At 40.8% G+C, this 19,677-nt stretch overlaps 2 protein-coding genes across 3 annotated transcripts in view; one reads left to right on the top strand and one right to left on the bottom strand.

Annotated features, from left to right (window-relative positions):
• EZR (ezrin) overlaps nucleotides 1-8,922 on the top strand; it is a 35,993-nt gene extending 27,071 nt beyond the window's left edge. Inside the window, exons 7-13 of the mRNA XM_062490073.1 lie at nucleotides 1,805-1,901; nucleotides 4,865-5,028; nucleotides 5,933-6,063; nucleotides 6,733-6,893; nucleotides 7,168-7,260; nucleotides 8,182-8,433; nucleotides 8,758-8,922. Coding sequence (XP_062346057.1) covers nucleotides 1,805-1,901; nucleotides 4,865-5,028; nucleotides 5,933-6,063; nucleotides 6,733-6,893; nucleotides 7,168-7,260; nucleotides 8,182-8,433; nucleotides 8,758-8,922 — 1,063 coding nt within the window. The remainder of the gene's footprint in view (nucleotides 1-1,804; nucleotides 1,902-4,864; nucleotides 5,029-5,932; nucleotides 6,064-6,732; nucleotides 6,894-7,167; nucleotides 7,261-8,181; nucleotides 8,434-8,757) is intronic.
• A 2,226-nt stretch (nucleotides 8,923-11,148) lies between these two features.
• SYTL3 (synaptotagmin like 3) overlaps nucleotides 11,149-19,677 on the bottom strand; it is a 32,671-nt gene continuing 24,142 nt past the window's right edge. Inside the window, exons 11-16 of one of the 2 annotated variants that reach the window (XM_062490070.1) lie at nucleotides 17,663-17,765; nucleotides 15,315-15,482; nucleotides 15,009-15,132; nucleotides 13,677-13,785; nucleotides 12,581-12,786; nucleotides 11,149-11,354 (exon numbers count right to left, since the gene is read on the bottom strand). In XM_062490070.1, the coding sequence (XP_062346054.1) occupies nucleotides 11,224-11,354; nucleotides 12,581-12,786; nucleotides 13,677-13,785; nucleotides 15,009-15,132; nucleotides 15,315-15,482; nucleotides 17,663-17,765 (841 nt within the window). In that variant the 3' untranslated portion in view covers nucleotides 11,149-11,223. The remainder of the gene's footprint in view (nucleotides 11,355-12,580; nucleotides 12,787-13,676; nucleotides 13,786-15,008; nucleotides 15,133-15,314; nucleotides 15,483-17,662; nucleotides 17,766-19,677) is intronic. The other variant, XM_062490072.1, reaches the window with a different exon arrangement.

The following is a 19,677-nucleotide window of genomic DNA, read 5'->3' as shown; positions in this document are numbered from 1 at the left end:
AATATTAGCCTACTCAAATAATTTTCTTTACAGTTCTTAATGTTATACACACACACTGTTGCATAATCTTGAAGTTGAGTTAGAGGTTAGGGAGTGGAAAGTTCTGAAGAGGGTGGATTTTATTCTTGATGTCTGAATTTAAATGAAGCGAGGGTTTGTTGTTTTTTTTTTTTTTGTGCTTGAAGCCAGCAAAATCTTTTGATGTAGTAGCTTTCCATCTCTTTGACAAAGAGTGAAATTTTTCCCAAAATTGCTTTTATTTTTTTCTTTAATCATTGTGCTCCATAGAATTCTTACAGAATTTGAGTGGTCTACTGTGATGATAAGCGCTTCTGTAAGTGCTAAACATTAAACACTTGTCTTCGAATCATTTGCAAGAATAATTGTGACAGAGACACATATGTTGGAGGGGTTAGAGAATAACAAGAAATTGCTTGTTGGTATTACTTTTTATATAAGATGCAATTCTTAATCATTAACAGTTATCTCTAGAGAATATACCCTCCACTGATAAGAAAAGAATAAAAGAATAATAATGTGATATTAAATATAAAAATAAAATATTTGGTTGGGGTAATTAAAGGACTTTTATTATAGTCAAGTGCACAAGTCCTTGCAATGTTAGAACTTGCTGCAGAGCTGATCAGGAGTGTGAAGGTGAAGTGTTGGAATGGCTCAGAAACATTTGATCTGGTGACAAGCTGGATGCTTTTTATATGCAAGAGTCTGGAGAAATTAAGGCAGAGGAAAATCTCAAATGTTTAGTGAGTCATATAGAAAAATTTCAAATAAATCAACAGACCTGAATTTCTCAGCAGCGAGGAAGAGCTGGGAGTCTGAATCTTGCTCTTTGCTTCATAGGGGAGCTTTTCAATAGTGGGGAGCCATGTGGCACAGCTCACTGCATGACCAGCAAGTGAAGTTCTGCTTGGTGACTCATGGGATGGGCTGAAAGAGCAGTTTGTATGGAAGGAAAGAACAGGGCCCTTTGTTACTAAACTTGCCTGTAATCTAGGGGAGAGGACATCTGAAGGGAGGGTGTCAAGAGGATGGAGCCAGGCTCCTCTCAGTGGTGCTGAGCAATGGGACAAGGGGCAAGGAGCAGACACTGATGCACAGCAAGTTCCACCTGAACATGAGGAAGAACTTCTTTACTGTGCAGGTGACCATTCACTGGAACAGATTGCCCAGAGAGGCTGTGGAACCTCCCTGACTGGAGATATTCAGGATGCAATCCTGTGCAATGTGCTCTGAGCAGGGAGGTTCCAACCTGACCCACTCTGTGAAACAAAAGAAAATAAATCTTCTCCTACCACTGGTGCCTGTCCATCACTTCAGAGTGAAGGCAGCATGGAGGTGACTGGGCTGTCTGTAACAGAGCAGGCTAGGTTTGCCTGTGGGTGCTGTAAGGTATGGGGAGCAGCTCAGTTACTTTGGCTTGTGCCTCCCATGATGTGTGAGAGGCCTGTGCAGGGAAGTGCTGTAAATGAAGTCTGCATGCTGTGGATTTTGGGCCCAGAGTTAAAAGAAACAAGCTTAAAAGCAGCTGGGCATGTGGCTTCAGTAGAGACTACCCCTATTACATAGCCAAAGGTCAGTAGGGTGGCTGATGAAAATGAGAAGAGACTCAGTAAGAGAGGCTACTGGGCTTCTTTTCCTACTCCCTGTAGTGTTCTGGTTCAATTACTGTCTCGTCTCTGTTGGGAAAGCTTTGTGAAACATTTCATTCCACCAAGTCTCTGTGCAATATGAGAGAAAAATGTTTATTGCATCATCTCTGAAAACAAGTTTTTCTTCTTTCCAGACTAACCCCGAAGATTGGGTTCCCCTGGAGTGAAATCAGAAACATCTCTTTCAATGACAAGAAGTTTGTTATAAAGCCTATTGACAAGAAGGCACCAGTAAGTATATCTAGCAGGGACTCCTGGATACTGCATATGAACAACTGATACTGTTTCATCCCAGAATAAAGTCATCTTGGGAGAGGAGAAAGCCACAGCTATTCTAGATGCAAAATAAGCATTTGTATTTAGAGCTGCTGGTTTTTTTTTATGCAGCATAAATGAAATAGTGATAGTTAACGTAGAAAAAGATAAGAATTTTACAACTGCAGAATCCTTTTTATTTCATATATTTATATATGAAATATATATTCATGCTCAAACTTCAGATTCTTTGCTAATTCACTATTTCTGTGAGTCCTCTGCATATCTTTCAGTGCATGGAAGCTGATGGGTAAATTTTATTTTTGTTTTTTCATTTAAAAAACCCAAACATCAAAAAATGTTCATTAAAAAATTACAGAATTAGTTCAAATCCTACTGCAAAACCACATGGATGCATATGGCTTCCCATCCATTACTGCTCACTTCCACACTACTAAATAAAATGTGGTGTTAATTGCCTTTCTTGAACACCAAGGTAAATCTCAGGGATATGACTTCGGTGGAGAACTGAAATGTAGCTACCTGTGAATGTTGCTTTTCAATACTTAAAAGTATGTTTTCAGAGTTATTTTAGTGAGGAGTTAGAAACTTAATTTGACCTGTTAAGAACATTAAGGTGGAATAACTGGTATAGGTGGATGTCATTCTGTCATTCTTGTGAAATTATTGGAGTAGTTGAGAAAGACCTCCTCTGTTCTTCTTCCACTCCAGTACTTGGCCTTGGTGGGTAAGTACAGCCCAGAGAAATAATAAACAGCCTGGCTTTGGCAAAGGATGATGGCTTATAAATATCTCTAACAGAAGAAGATCCTCCCAGTAATTTAAAGGATACTAATGCACTGTGTGTTGCAGGAATTTATTCCTTCCCCCAGATAAGAACCTGGGGGAGAAGAGCTTTTTTCTGTGATGCTGTTAGTGAAAACCAACAAAACTCCCCAGAGATAGAAAGCTGGTCTGTCAGGCATGCTTTTCTCAATAGAAGAGCCTCTTGCATCTGTTGTACATAATTACAAAACACAGATCACAGCTTACCACCCACTCCCCAAAGAGTAAATCTGAGTTTGAAATGGAAGGCTTGCAAAAGGCTGATACAGAAATGTGTTAGCATTGAAAACCTGTTATGTTTCCTCCTTCTCTGCCAATTGTTATTTTCCCTTGGGCTGGTGGTATGTTTAAAGTTGTGCCTAAAAAAAGAATTTACCTGGGCACTAATTTTGAGTATTCAGGAAGTTGTCTGGGTCTTTTTGTGTGCTTGTGTCTCCCTTGAAAAAGGCAGGCGTTACAATTACAGAAAAATATTCGGTCCACCAAAGTTGTGGGTTGGAAGCTCTCTTTTAATTTGGAGGATTTGGAGGATGCCTGTGTTCAAATTGACAGTAATGTAGAGTCCTGTGGCACTTTTCCCAGGATAAGCTTTTAATTTTTGGGCTTTGTCTGCCCATATACTCCAAGATCTTCAGCACATTATCTTTAAAATATTGAGGTGGAATTCTCCCAGTTGTGTGACATCTAGGGTAGGTGGGGATGAGGAAAGAAAGGGATTCTTTTATATTTGTATTTGGATGTTGTGTCCCTTGATTATGGCTTTTAATGACTAATTCAAGCACTGTCCATATTGTCAGTATTTGCTTCCATGGAAGTGAGCTTTGCCTCAACATGGGATCTGTTCATCATGAAGTTCACAAACTATTTGTCTTTACAGTTACTTGTCAGAAGTAGGAGGTTGGATGAGAGGCTTACAGTCACAATTATCGGGATCAGGCCTGTGCACCTCGGAATGGCTCTGGCAGGATTTAGTGGGAGAGCACAGCTCGCTGCCCTGACTGCCTCTTCTGCAGCCAGTGTGTGCATTAGTGAAATGTGTTGGAGAAAATCACTCTTTGTCAGCATGTTCATTTTAATTCCACTTAGGAAGCTTTTAATTGTTTAGTATGACTTCTGGTTTTCCCTGAGATAGCCACAGTTGTGCTCTTGAGCTCAGGGAATTAAGAACATGATCACTGCTTCCATTGCTGGTTCCATCTCTTGCTAACAGTGAGGCAATCCATTAGAGAGTAGTTCCAAGGAATGGGCACTGGTTTATGATGCTAATGTGACAGCTTTCCCACTGTCCATGTATCCACACAGAAAAGGCACAAGGATATTTATCTACTGTGTAAGTTTAGACTGTGGTTGTGGACTCAGAAAAGTCATCAGGGAGGTAGTTAACTTGGGCCTTCCGTATCCCTTCCTTAGCTGGTTTTCTTCTGTAAAGGTCCGATGATAAGACAGATAATAAGAAATTTGAGAATGTCCTTTTTACTGAACCAGAAATTTTAGAGTATCTTGTGTTGCATTATTGCCTGTGATATTCCAAATAACCTGTGTGGTTGGTGGTCAAAAAATTAATTTTCATTTGACAATTGTAACAGCCTAGGTCAACTTAACTAGAAAATGCCATGGAATGGAAAAGAATTATATTGAAAGGTGTCTATCTCTGAAAAAACACATGTGGAGCCTTGAATGTCGATTCAAATAGATCAAGAAATTCTACAGAGTTGCATTTGTAGTTTGATCTTTTTCTTTCCATCACAAAACTGCAAACTAGAGGTCTGTTGCCCAGATATTTACCTGCCAACCCAGAACCTTCTGCAATATCAAAAAATCTCCATTTAAAAGAGACTTCATTAATCTGGGGCTTTCTCTAAAAGATGCTTTTTCTAGAAGAGTAGTTTGTCAATTCTATGTAGATTTTAAATGGAGAATATAAATTAAAATACAAATTTGGTTTCAGATTATATTTGCTGTTTCTGCTGCTGTGTTTAAATGGCCTCACGTGTATGTCTGGATTAGAATTAAATTAGTGGCAAGATCTGTCTGCAGTAGCTGGGAGAAGAGAAAGTGTCTGGAAGAAACTGACTGTGGTGTCTCTCTCCTAGGACTTTGTGTTTTATGCCCCTCGTCTGAGAATTAACAAGAGGATCCTGCAGCTCTGCATGGGCAACCATGAGCTGTACATGCGGCGCAGGAAGCCCGACACCATTGAGGTGCAGCAGATGAAAGCCCAGGCCCGGGAGGAGAAGCACCAGAAACAACTGGAAAGGTGGGCCTGGATACAGGCAGCTGAGGTGGCATGGCAGAAATAAATGACACCAAAGTGCCAGGGTTCAGCAAGCAGCTGTATCCCCCAGGCAGGGGTCAGTAATGTGGGAGATGCTCTGAGCCATCCCATGCTCAGGAGGAGCACATGTGACTCTGGAGTATGGGCAGGGATTTGGGGTGTCCTGCAGTGGACTGTGTTACTCTTCCTGCTTATGCCTACACAGTCAGCTGTCCTGGCTGCAGCTTCAGGAGCTGCAAGGAAATGTGAAAGTAAAGGCACAGCAGGCTCTGGTGTGGTGATGTGCACCTAGAGTAGGGTCTTCCTGACTCTTGAGTGTTGGCATCTGATTTATGTGCTGGGCCATGGGATGGCTGGGAACCTTCACTGGGAGCACATTGGGAGTACACTGTAAAGACAGAAGGAACTGGGAGGTCTCTTACAGGTGAGGAAAAAGGAGTAGCAATTCTACCACTGGCAGAGGGTTGCTTATGATTCAAGAAATAATGCTGCTTTTCTCTTGAACTTGTGGATGGTTTGTCTCCATTCCCTCAGTGCTGTTGTTTTCACATCTCCTTGGCTTTCCTTACGGCAGAAGTAACAAAGTTACACCTCTTCTGCCTTGCAGTACAAATCCTGTTTTTCCTCTCTGCGTCTAGCAACTATTTGGTGTTCTAAATTTCTGTGGCAACCAACAAAAATACAAATGCTTTTATGAAATGGGGTATCTAAAACTGAACAAAAATTCTGAAGAGATGATGGAATGGCCTATTTCTGTCTTCTGGCTCCTGTTTCGTGGCAGCCACTTTCCCACTGAGCTGCCTGGAGAGATTCCAAGCCAGCTTTCTTGTCTGGCAGTAGCTTGGGTCTGAAAGTGAGCTTCCAGCATGAAATGTGTTTCTAACAGGAAACAACTAGAAGATGAAAAAAGGAGAAGAGAGACAATTGAGAGGGAGAAAGAACAAATGCTGAGGGAGAAGGAAGAGTTGCTGGTGAGGCTACAAGAGTATGAAGTGAAGACTCAGAAAGCAGAGAAAGGTAAAGTACTTGTCCTGGCTGACCAGGCCACACACCTATTGTGCTCCATAGAGGGGGGTTGTATGGGTTGCTGTCCATGCCTTGCCTAAATTTGGTGACACTGGGATCACTTGGCAAGACTTACTAATGTCTGCCTATGCAGCTAAATGTATAAATGTGCATCCAAAGTATGAAAGTAGCATAAAATCTGCAGATTTTATTTGGGAACCAAAGGGCAGGAACTCTTTTCCCCTGTTGCCAGGAGGATTTAAGTAGCACAGCCTCTTCCAGCAGTGAGCAAGAGTTCAGCCCTCAAGTTCTTTTTACTAACTCCTAACAGAAGTACTTTGGGAACAAATCTTTTTAAGTGAAATGGAAGCTTCTGTTTCAATGTACAGAAGAACACATTGGAGGCAGTGACATCTGCTCCATGCAGCAAACTCTCAATTAAGGGCAGCAGAGTCATGTCAATGTTACAGACTTCAGTGTAAGCATCTTGCAGAAGATTTAATTACAGTGCACATCTGACTACTTCTGAATCCAGTTATTTGGTGTATTATGCAAATAATTACTTTGAGGAGCACAGTGAAGGGAGTATTGCAAGCTGGAGTAAAGTCCTGTCATGACTTCTGCAGTTCCTTAGCTTTGACCAGACTTGTAGACTAACCACATTGATGTGTCTCTTTGCAGAGCTGTCAGATCAGATCCAAAGAGCCATTCAGCTGGAGGAGGAAAGGAAACGGGCCCAGGAGGAGGCAGAACGCCTGGAAGCTGACCGTTTGGCAGCTCTGCAGGCCAAGGAAGAGCTGGAGAGACAAACTATGGACCAGATAAAAAGCCAAGAACAGCTGGTAAGACCCAGTTATTTTGAGAACAAGATACACAGGCATGTTATTTTGCCCTTGAGTAAGGCAAAGCCATCATGTCAAGGGAATAATAGTGCAGTGAAGTACTGGACCATCATTGTGGCACTGGTTTCTATCATAAGCAATCTGATTTTTAGTTCTTAGTTTCCTTTTCAGTCTCTCTGTTAGAGCTAACAGTATTTTTTATTGTGTTTGGTGTTTTGGTTGGGTTGGTGTTTATTTTTAGAGTCCTTATAATTCCCATTTTATTTTTCAACAGGCTACAGAGCTTGCAGAGTATACAGCCAAGATAGCACTTCTTGAAGAGGCAAGGAAGCGTAAAGAGACTGAGGTTGAAGAGTGGCAAATCAGAGTGAGTGTCCACTTTACAAATTGCTCTAAAGTTCTGTGCTCAAGCAGAGCATACTGTGGTGCTTAGCCTGCTGTGACTTCTCAAACCTGTAGAGGCATACAGCAGTGAAGAAGATCAAACTTGTGATCAACTTGTGCAATACCTCTGCAAAAGCACCTTTATCCAACAACCCTCCAGTCAAAACTCAGAATGAAAGCCTGTATAAAAACCTAAAAATGTAATCATTGTCTTGGAGCCTTGGAGAGGAAGGGGCACATGAATTAATGATGCATGTAATCCATGATGTAATGTCTGAAAACATTACTTAAGTAAGTCAAGAGAAGATGCTGCAAATGCAGCCACACTGCAGGTATCTGTTTTGAGGAATGTGTGCTGTTGTCAGTGGCTTCCTGGTAACTGGAGCAGGAGAGTTTAATAAACTGCTGCACTAAAACCAAAGACAAACCACACAAGGCTTGGAGTGCTGGTGCTCCCAGTGCACTGTAAGACACATGGGAGGGCAGAACCACTGCAGCAGCAGGGAAGGTGACTGCCTGGTGTGTAATTGCACTAAAAATGCCAAATTAGATTCCCAAATTCTTCCTCTGTGGAGCTTGTGTTTCTCCAGCCCACAGCTCTTCAAATGCATAACAGAATGCCAATGACTGTAGCTTTCCATAGGACTTTGTCCTGGGCTGTTTTATTGGAAGAATATTTTTTGTTCAGGCCCCCTACTCATTACACAGTGGCTGATGATGATAGCATCCCTAGCAAAAAAAAAAAAAAAATCTAATGGTAGAGTACCATGAGCAGCATACATTTAATTCTCTCTTGCTTTTCAATAGTAGATTGAAAAAATTAGGAAGGTAAGCATTTAAGAGTTCATTAAGCTGACTTAAAGCAAGAAATGCATTTAAAAGATTTTTCACTCTTTTCCCAAAGGCCAGGGAAGCACAGGAGGATCTGGTAAAGACCAAGGAGGAGTTACACCTGGTAATGACTGCTCCACCTCCACCCCCACCCCCTGTCTATGAGCCAGTGAATTACCACGTCCATGACAACTTGCAAGATGAGGGCTCTGAGTACTCAGCCTACAGCGCCGAGTTCTCCAGCGAGGGCATCAGGAACGACCGCAATGAGGAGTCGCGCATTACTGAGGCAGAGAAGAACGCACGAGTGCAGAGCCAGCTGAGGGTAAGGCACTGCTTGGAATTGAAACAATCAGTCCTGGACAACAGGTCCTTTAAACACTTGGTTAAACACACAAAGCACGACAGTTTCTCTTTGTTTACAGTTCCTATAGTCTGAAGGTATAGGCAAGATATATAAAGATGACTCTCATTGCTCAAGCTTTGCAATTGCTTAAATCATCCATAATGATTCTGGAGACCCTAGGTCATATCCACATCGTGGTTTTGTCCAGGCATCAACAACTGTCAGCTCTCCCCAAAGAACATGACTGACAGGAATGGAGAGCTTCTCACATATAACCTGTATTTATTGTTTTTCATATTGCAGGCACTGACAGATGAGCTGGCCCAGGCTCGACATAACAACAAGATGACCCAAAATGATATCATCCACTCGGAGAACATGCGCCAGGGACGGGACAAGTACAAGACGCTGCGGCAGATCCGGCAAGGCAACACTAAGCAGAGAATCGATGAGTTTGAGGCAATGTAAAGATGCTTGTAAGAAGACAGGACTGTGGGAAAGGCAGATCTTAATGCTGTGTTCTTGTTTTGGGGTTTGTGTTGTATTGGTTTTTTGGTTTGTTTGTTTTTTTCCCTGAGGAGGTGTCACTGTATGACACTTAACCAATGTTCTCTAAACCCAGAGGTGTTTGAATCTCCCTTTTATTCTGAACCTGCTGTGAAATTTGATATAGTTTAAAACTTATTATACCACAGATCCTGGTAACTTGCTCATGCCTTTGCTTAGTGCCAAAAGGCCTTATGTCACATCCCTCTTTAAGCAAGACAAATTTTAACAGGCCATGCTTCTATTTAAAGATGTGTGTCCTGTGCAGGTGCTGGATTCAGCCTGGTCTAAAAGAAAAGCATCTGTGGGTGAGTTTCGTGCCATATGTCTTTGTATTATTAGCTACAGTGTAAAGTGTAACAGCTGAGAAGACAGGTTGTGGAACTCAGGATTTGCAAGCACCTGTATGTGTGTTGTACATGCATGCACAGGGACATGTAGATCCTGTTTTTACCTTGGTATTGATTCCCATGTTCTACCCTCCCCTGGGCGCCCCCCCCCCCCCCCCCCCAAAAGAACTGACAACACCTCAGAACTACTTTGTGTAGAAATTAGATATTTTCTAGTTGCTGTTCTCAACTGGAGAAATTGTGCAGTGATGGCTCAGAAGTGGCATAGGCACACTGATACCCTCTTCATGTAACAAGTAACAAATACTCCTGGAATATAAGACACCACTGTGTTTACATTCCAGCTTCATTACTGATCAGTTATAGTGTAGTATTTATATATATAAAACATGCAATATGTGAATTGCAATACTAGTTAAAGGGAAATAGTTTTGCTCTGTATATTTTGTTACTTTTCAGATTTAATAACTTACATCTGTAAAAATGCCTGAACAAGACTGTAGTCTGATACAGTGCAACTGATTATTTACTATAAAGCATTATTTGTAAAGATCATTTTTTTACTTAACAAAAACTGTTATATGTACACATGATCCAATATATACAATTTTACTGCACCTATTTTTCTAACAAATTTTCTAATTTTTTTAAATGTTTGATTTAAAGTTTCAGACTCCAAAGATGAAGGGACTACTTGTTGATATCACAGTTGTATTCTCTCTAGTAGAGAGCATTTCTGTGACCATCCTTCCCCCACTCTTCCCTTTTTTCCTTGAAAATCTGTTAGAAAGTGAGATACAGTATGTTGTCACCTCTTCATTTAGAATAGCTATGCTGTGTTATACTTGACTTGAATCTTGTGTGGGTTTTTTTTTTATTTGCAGCAGCAACCATCTAAATAAAAGATCTGCAAAGTAACAAAGGCGATGGAGTGAAGTGTTTCTTGTGTGGGACATATTTTGAATAAGTTGTGCTACTGCTCTTTTAGTTCCTGAGCTTAGTTTATAAGTCTCTGTGTCTTTAAATTTCAAATCCTTAAAAGCTACACTGACCTAGAAAGGAAGAAGGGAGAATACTTGCATAAAAGTATAACACAGCAGCAGTAGTTAGAGTTGTCCACATGAAGAAATTATAAACTTAACAAAAGGTTAGCTATGTGCTGTGTACCTATGGATCATGGCTGTTAATTTTGTCTTACTGTGGCAGCTGATAAGAAGGAACTTGGTACACCTGCCCTTATTCCATTGGCTGTAGTCCCACCCTGTTACTGACAGAGAATCTATAGATTTAACTTTCTGAGCAGCATGCTGTAGCACACATTTGAGAGACATGGCCACAGGCCAAAGCTTTTTAAGGTCACATGAAATAAAGTGGTAGCATAGATAATGCTGAACCACAGAGACATTAGCATCACCCACTTGCAGCAAGCAGACAAAGATAAGCTGTTTTTGAATTCTGTGGCTAAAACATCAACATAAGAGTGAAATAACTTTATTGTCGTAATAGTTATTTTTCTCTCCAGTAGTTCTAGCTGCGATTCAAATTAAATAATAACAGTTCTGCTAGGCCTGCAAATAGAAAGCTGCACATTGTCTGGCTCCTGTTGCTTTGTCAGCATAACGCATCTCAAACTGAGGCTGTCACTCCTGAAGAAACAATATTATCCTTACACTCCAGCTAGAGACATGCTAAAAGCCTTAAGTTTTGAAGAAATAAAACATTCAGAATGTCACATACTTTCAAATACATAATTCTATTCCCAAATAAACTGGAATAGATGCTGTTGCAGTGTACATCTCCCAGACTTGAAGTGTATGTACCATTTCAGTTTAAAACATTGGACATGGGAAAGGAAAAGTTTTGTGATAATCTCTCATGATTTAAAGTTTTCCTTATTTGAATGCAGTACAAGTAGGAAGTCCATCCACGTGTTTGGGTTGTGGAGCACTTCCTGCCATTGGAGCACTCCCTGAGAAGGAAGGTCCATAGTGCCAAAGAATTCCTCTGAAAGAAAGCAAAAGGAAAGATCAGAGTTACTTTTCATTTGGCCACACCCAACTTCTGGCCAACCCTTTCACCCACTTCTACATTCTGGTATTTTCAGCTGTTCTGTAGCTTCTAAGGCACTAATTGCAATAAATAGTATTTATACTTTTGAACTATAATTTACATCCTGTTAAACTGGGATTTCTCTCTTCAGAGTGCAAGCTGCAGCAAAGAAAACATTTCTGGATGTATGAGTAAAAGCACAAGAGAAAGTGTGAATGTGAAATGTGTGAAAGTGCGAATGCTCATAATGGCAGAATGGCACTAAGTCTCCTGCTCCAGTTCATTCCAGTTTTAGGACTTGGATCACTTATAAGCAGATAGTCCCTGCTTGAGCAGAAAGGCAAATGCTGGCTAGGATAAGCAAAAAAAGTTCATGAGGAAGCCTGCATGATAATACTAGTGACAATACTAATGATAACACTAGTGATAATCCTCTGAACTACATGCTGATACCAAAACAACATTTGACCCTTTCCTCTCAAATACTGAAACCCACAGCACTTAACTTGCTGGGAGAACAAGGGTGGCAGACTTTTGAGCAGCCTTCAAGGGACAATGCTTCCCTGCTCAACTACCAGTGAAACAGGGTCCAATTCAGTGAGCAGAGGGTTTCTCAGACATTGGTCCTGGGAAAGAAAGCTCACTCTTATGTTAGAGCTGAGCCCAAAACTTCAAACTTCCAACAGCCCCTTCAGAGCAAGTTTCAGCTCCTGTATTTCACTGATTGGATTGATTTGCAGATATAAAATAAGCACAGACATAAGCAAGGTTGAAGTCAATGATATGATTGGTTGTCCTGCTTCCTTTTGATGAGCAGTTACTTAAAATAAGCCAATTCATAGAAAATAATTAAAGGAATAAGTCTTTAAAAATATGTAGAGCTCTGTGTGAGTCAGAGCCACACCATTTCTGGGCTTGTCTTTGCATGGCTCTGACCCCTAAAAATCACCATGCTAACAAATGGCTTTCCTGAAAATTTCCACTGACAACCTTGAACCTGAACAGAAGCACAAGCATCAGCTCTTGTATCATCAGAGCCCAAGAGGACAGAGGGGGGGACTGCATGTATAGGCACCTGATAGCAGGTAATAAATAGCACAGTGTAAATATTACTGCTTGGGATGGAAACTGAATGCACTTTTCCCCAAATTACCTTCAACTTCCCGTGATAAAAAACTTACTTGCTCCAAGCTTGGCTCCTCCTAGGAACTGATCACTTGCGCTGAAATTTGACTTGTGCCAGACAGTCAGGTGTAGACACGATTGCTGTAGCTGAGATGGGGTCACACCATCGAAGACAAACAAGTGTTTCCACTGTGGACAGGCTTCTTTCTTCAGCACAGGAGACTTCTGCTTTACCTCTGCTTGGTCTGGAAGGGTAAGACAACTTCCCCACCCCCAAAAAAAAGAGTTAGGTTACTGATTTCTCAACCAGAAAACAGAACAATTTTGATAACCATCTAGAGCCCTTTGGTTTGCCTTACATAGCAAAAAACTTCAGCCTTAGTACAAGGTAGAACTCTGTGCTCTTGTGCTTATTTTGGGACCTGCACCTTTCCCCACCAGCCTTTAGTGCAGGTGCAAACAGACTCTTGTAGTCTGCTTTGACTCTGCTGTCACTGACTGCTGAAGGAGTCTTTGCTCTACGTGCTGCTACCCAATAGTGCCCGAAACCTGCCTTTCAGGAGATGAAATGCTCACCCATATCACCAAAGGCAGGTGCCACAATAGGTGAAATGGTTTTATGAGATGTAAGTTTACCCCAGTATCATCCTTCCATCAGCATCTGATGCCTGACAGCAAGGAAGTAAAACAATCCCACATACAAGCTACTCAGCACACTGAAGAAAAATTCAGTTCCTTCTCTTTCAAAATGTCAAGAAGGAAGAAAAGTCTTCAGTGTATCCAGAGCTATACTTCATTCTGCAAAGGCACAGCTGAAACTGTGACAACACCCTCTTTATTTGCACCCTTTTTCCACTCCCCTAATATCTAAGAACACATACTTAAACTAGTGAACTCTACATCTAATGCCATAATTAAAATCTAAAATTCAGGACCAATAGGACAGGTGGGAGCCATCACTACCCTGCAAACTGCTGCTGTTCTGCAGACACCCAAGTGTCATTTAGTAAGTGTCATTACTAGGAAGTCTGATTAAGAGTGTGGGCAATGCCACTTGCCCATGCCAGTCTCCTGCTGAAAACATGTTAATATGTACATTTGCATGGAACGCATGTGACAGTCTCTATTTGAAGTGTTAGGTCTCAGACATACCCTTTAACAAAGGGGCTTGGCATTCCAGCAGATCTCAGCATGGACAAGTTCTTGGCCCCATATATCATAACCTGAAGCTGGCAGTTGCGAACTCCTTGGTCTTTGTTTCCTGAAAAAGGAGCACTTATCACATGAAATGCCCAGTTAGTTCAGCTCATAGCTTAAGATGCTGCTAAAAGTAAGTAGGGGAATGCCCAAGTGGCACTACTGAGATAAGGAGTCATAAGGCTGGACTAGGAACATTTCAAAGATTTGAATGTTTGTACAGTGAATGATTCACACACAAAGCAAACCAAGCAGTGAGCAGCAGGCTGCTTTGTGATCCCTGTTCCAAAGACAAAGCTTTCTGTTGTGTTTGTGAAAAGCAAACACAGGGCAGTACACACAGAAGCATTTTTCTGGAACAGTCAGAAGCAGGGGAGAGAGCCAAACCCATGATGTGATACTGCTCCACTCACAGCTCAAAGCACAGAGCAGAGACCCAAAACACAGGCATGCATAGGGAGGAAAAACAGAAGATACAGAGTTGGTAACCTTGGAGTCATTTGGAACAGGGAAAAAAAAATAACAAAACAGTTTATTAGAGCTTCCTATTGGTCTCTACCTGCTGCTGTGGTCCTGACACAGAGAGCACTACTAGAGCTCTGAATGCCTATACAGTTCACTATGGCCTAGGGAGGTAAGGAAAAAGAGGTTTTCCTCGCCATCCCTCCCTCCCAAAGTGTTTATTTCACTCCACCAGCAGATGCCTGCTCTGACATACTACAGCAATACTTAGTGTACCTTACAAGTTTTCATTACTAGAAACTGAATCCTGACTATGTTTTGAACCTAACACCTTTCAACTGAAGATGAGAGCACTGGGGGAACCCAAGGATGCTGGTCTGGTATCCTTGCAGATACTTCCCTTCCAAATCTTCCCCAAATCGGCAGTCTCTACCTTGGACAGCAGAACTGCTGTTTCACCTCCAGCATAACCTCTGCTGGTAACATCATGACAGGCACAAGTTTGGAAAACAGCTTGATGTATCATACTTCTGCCATTATAATGTACAACTTTTGTTGGCGTTTAAAAGAACAAATATACAAAGCTTGAAAATGCTTTGAATTAAAATAATCTAAGCTATAAAACACCACAAAGCACCATTTGCTGTAGCTGTTAAAAAAAAAAATACAGGAATATTACATGGACACTTTGCCAGCCCTTCATTGATCTCAATTCTTTTCTAGCCAAGGAATTCATAGAATCATTGAAACATTTATGTTGGAAAATACCTCTAAGATCACTGACAACAACTGTTAAGCACTTGTGTATGCCAAAACATTTTATACCTTCAAACTGGAGGTTTTGATACTGGGCTGGTACCGACAGCCTTACAGACACAAGGAGCTCACTGCTGTACTGGATAAGATCATCTTCAGGCTTCTCAAGCTGAAGAAAGGGACATACAGAAGTCTGCATTACTTCAATCTCATTCTCACATCCTTCTCATAGCTTATCTGTGTTTCCAACACATCTTGCTCATGGGCTGGATTGACAGTTTTTTCCCCTCAGTAATCTCATAGGGGTGATCTTTCTCACAGCTTTCACTACGTCTTGCTCTTAAGGCACAATTAAGCACAAAAATTTAGAGTCACCTTGGGTTTGAGCGGGTACCAGTCAAATTGCATTGAGTCCTCTTCAAAATTCCATGCTGCCAGGGGAATCACCACTTCCCCCAAAAACACCCTGTATTTGAGAGCTCCTGCATGCCACACAGAGATCTGAAGCTGCCGACTTCTCAGCTGGGAGTATTCAATCTTGTACTAGAAAAATAAACAGCATTTACAGAGCAATGCACAGGATGAATGCAAGCCCACACTCATCACCTGCTCCCAGGAAGCCCAGCCACAGCATGAAGTAAAGGCCTCTGGATGCAGACAGAACCATGCTGAGTAGGCTGTGCAATATGAAAAAAACCCAACTACTTATATATTATACATGCTGAATAATGCTCATTCAAATAGGAAACAACATTCCAGGAATACCTTGACCTGCCTTACTAAAGTTTTTGATTATAAATTCAAAACTTTAAGTAACTCCAGACCACTTTTGCTGGGGTTTTGGGGTTTGTTGTTTTTATTTTTTGTTTGGGGGGGTTTTGGGGGTTGTGGGTTTGGTTTTTTGGTTTTTTTTGTTTGTTTTGTTGTTGTTAGTTTGGTTTATTGGGGTTTTTTTTGTGTGTGTTTTGTTTATATACATACATATATATACACGTGTGTGTATGTGTGTATATATATATTTCTGTTTACACTCCAGAATATGGCTGCTCTGGAAGCCAGTTCAAGAAGAAGAAACCTAATGATGGTTCTTAAAATCCCATTCTGGTCAGCAGACATCTACTTAATGCAGTCAGCAGGGGCAAGGAAGTAATTCAGCTGACAACTAATTAAAGCCTTGATCCACTCTCTGAACATAGTTGGAGCCCTTTGAGACATTGCTGGGTATCTAATACACCCCCTGAGACTGGCAGACCCAGCCCACAGGTGACCTGCATGGAAAGCTGGAGGCAATGGCACAGGCAAGGAAATCAGTACCCGTATTTAGGCTGCTGAATCACAAGCTGGGTGTGGGCTCTGTGGCAGATCATCCTGACTCACCCTGGGTTCCAGTGACACCCAAGAGCACTTGCACAGCTCTCACACATGCAGCTACCTCCAAATGTAGGTGCCTTGACCTGCAGCTGAATCCCACCCTGTTGGATCTCAGTGTCATGATGGAGTTCATCTGCAGTAGTACTTTGCACTTTTGACCATTTTTGCTGCTCTGGATAAACTAATAATTAAACTCTTTTTAAATATTTCTAAGTAAACACTGTTAGAGTTTATGCAGCCAGCTCAGGCATGGCTCTCACTCTCCCTTTAATAATTTCTGCATGACTGGCATTGAAAAAGGACTATAAAATTAGGACCAATGATTTCAACTTCTGACCGTTTTTTTCTGCTAATTTAAACCCTATAGACAGGCTTTGGGCTGTATAAGAATCACATACATTATAAGAATCCTTTTATGTTATTATCAAACTTTAACTACAGTCTTTACAAACATATTGCTTGTTTCATTCACTATTGATTCTTGATGTTCACATACACCAAGAGTGAGGTAACACAAACTTTTGTGTAGTTCAAGAAGCAACACAAGTTTGCCTCTTAACTAACTTTGCATCATATCTCTTCCAAGACCATATATTACTGAAGTATTCATCTTATGTCCTACTGCAGCTTGCCAATACACACACAAAACATTGGTCTGCAGTGATCTGAGTACACAAGTGGAGCTGGGAAAGCTGGGATCAACCAAACTAATGCAGGCTCCCCAGCTGACAGAACTCAGCTTCATATTTAATGAAGTGTATGAAGTAAGAATAATGATTCTTGTTTCCTATAAACAATTCTAACAAGGATGCAAGAAGCAATACTGAAAGTCATTAAGAAGTTGAAATCATAACTACTCTTCTCTGCTGGGATTATTAATGTTCAAAATTAGACAGTACAAAGAAACTGCCTGGTATCAGTTGCAGAGGGAGAAGGAAGCAAACACTGTTGTGGAGACAGTGGATTTCGCACAGTTAACTGTACAGAGACACTTCCAGTGGCACTGACCAAAAGAGTATCACTTGTGTAAAATTCCAACTATTCTGCAATACACCCAGTTTCTGAATGTACAAGAAAAAGCATCTATGGAAGACAATTTGCTTTTGCCACACGGTAAATCAGAGCAATACTATTCACTAAAAGTACTTTATTGGACAAAAGCAGACTTCTCTAGTGGTTTGCAATTTATTGTTGCAGCTCCAAAAGCAATTCTCTTATTTAGACTGATAAAACATAATTTTAAAAATTAATATTTTCAGTGACTCCTAAATTTTGCCCATCAGGTCAGTTCAGAACTTGCAGAATTGTACCATGGAAAAACACACTTAGCAGCATGGAACTGCAAACCATACCTTCAGAGTCTCATCAAACTCCGGATCTACTGTGCTCTTTTTAACAGCTGTCTTCCTCTTACTCTGAGGAGATTTATCAGGAAGTAAATAAACTTTCACATACCTTGGAGATAAACATACAAAGAAAGCGATCAGAAGGGGCAGGGAGGACCAATTAGATGAGAGGAGATTTTTCTTCAATCTTAAACAACTTTGACTTTGTAAGCTCCCAAGCAATAAAATGACAAAATATCATTTATGTATTTTCTTAATACAAGTAGGTAGGCTATAAGGATCCTTATATACCATTCAGCTAATGTGCTTCAATTCCATTGTACTTGGGAAGGGATTAGGATCTGAACAGGAATCCTGTTGTCCTACTCTTGGCCTCTGATCAAACAGCCCCCTAAAGAAGTCACCTTGTCAGTTGTAGTGACAGTTTTATGATGAAAGCAAACAGCATATCATGTGTTCAAAGAAAAAAAAAATAAACTCAATCAACTTCAGAATCACTGCTGCTTGTCCCCCAACATCCATGAAGAAAAAACTCATCTTCACAACATCAGGTAAATACAGAATAACTCATAGGTCTTACAAAAGCCAATTATTCTAACAGCTACCAGAATGGAAATGAGAGATTGTCTAAAGAGCTCAAAATTGCCCCAACATTGATTGAAGAAAAAACAGCCAAAAATTTTTCTGAAAGCTGAGTTGGATCAATATCAAGCACCAATGATTCATACCCAAAGATTCTCAAGTGTAGGTCAAGTGAATGCTAATACTTAAATATTCCCCTTAATATCAGTTCAGTGGGCTGTACTTGTGTTACAGCTTCAAAACGAAAGAATTTCAGCAACAGAGAGTGCTTCCAGTTTGTCAGGGAAATGAGTGGCTGCTTAAATAATACAAAGCATTTTAAAACTGTACTCATACATATTTCAGATATTATGATTTAAATGAATTTTAAAATAGCCTCTTGATTAACTTACTGGGTAAATAAAATCAGCTGTATATCACATAATCAGAACTTAAACATATTCCCTATTTTTTCCAAACTCATCCACAGGTAAAGTTACTTTTTAAAACATACAGGTACTAGAAGATTTAGCATCTTGTTCTATGAGCCCAGACAATTTTAATTAAAACACAGCCAGCCAGACTTCAAACCAGCAAATAAGCTAAATAATTAATCAGGGTTTAAGCATCAATTAAAAGCCTGCTTTTCAGCAAGCACGTCAAGTAAGCGTGTTGTACTTTTTCAGTTAGCTTGGAAACCAACAGAAATATATAAATATATGCCCACAGAGAACATAATGTTTACTACACAGCACATCCTACATTGCCTTTCAGGCTTCCTGCAACTGTTTGCCTGGCTTAATTACCAGGGGACTTGGAGAACCTTGACCCACTTCTGAAGTGCTCCCTAACAGGCTTTCTCCACAGGCTGTTCTTCCAGCAAGGCACTGCTCATCACCAAGCTAATCTTTATGAACATTCTCTGCAAGATCTGCACAACATCCATCATCCTTCTAGGTGAAGGTAACTGCAAATCCATTATTCCAATGTGGACACTCAAGTGCTCAAACACGGTGAGACAACAGGGGCAAGAACAGGTAGTCAGGGATTCTACCAGGTGATTTTCTATCAGTGGCTACTGCATGGTCAGAGAGGACTCTTTAGTGATAAACAGAGAAATCCCCAAGGCTTAATTATCCAACCAAGATTTTCTATGGCATATTTTATGCACAGTAATATCTACTTCTTCCTCTTAAAATATGTTGTAGCAGCTGAAATTTTTACTTTTATCACAGAAGATGGAAGCACCCAAGTAGTATAGCAACCATTCAGTGACCCACAAAGGGTCAGCAGATGAATTAGAAGCAGGACATCTCATGTTTCAGCCACAACTTCAGAACTAAAAACTGAACAGCTATTCCTGAAGCCCAAAATTACTCACCAGCAACACACACACCCAAACTACCTGCTCACAGGCAGGGCAAGAGAATTCCTAGAAGAAAATTATCATAATGGAACAA

This window comes from Cinclus cinclus, chromosome 3 (assembly GCF_963662255.1).
Source record: "Cinclus cinclus chromosome 3, bCinCin1.1, whole genome shotgun sequence".
In the NCBI taxonomy this organism is placed as follows: Eukaryota; Metazoa; Chordata; class Aves; order Passeriformes; family Cinclidae; genus Cinclus; species Cinclus cinclus.
Note: the sequence above shows the minus strand (reverse complement) of the source record. Positions and strands in the feature narration are given on the sequence as shown.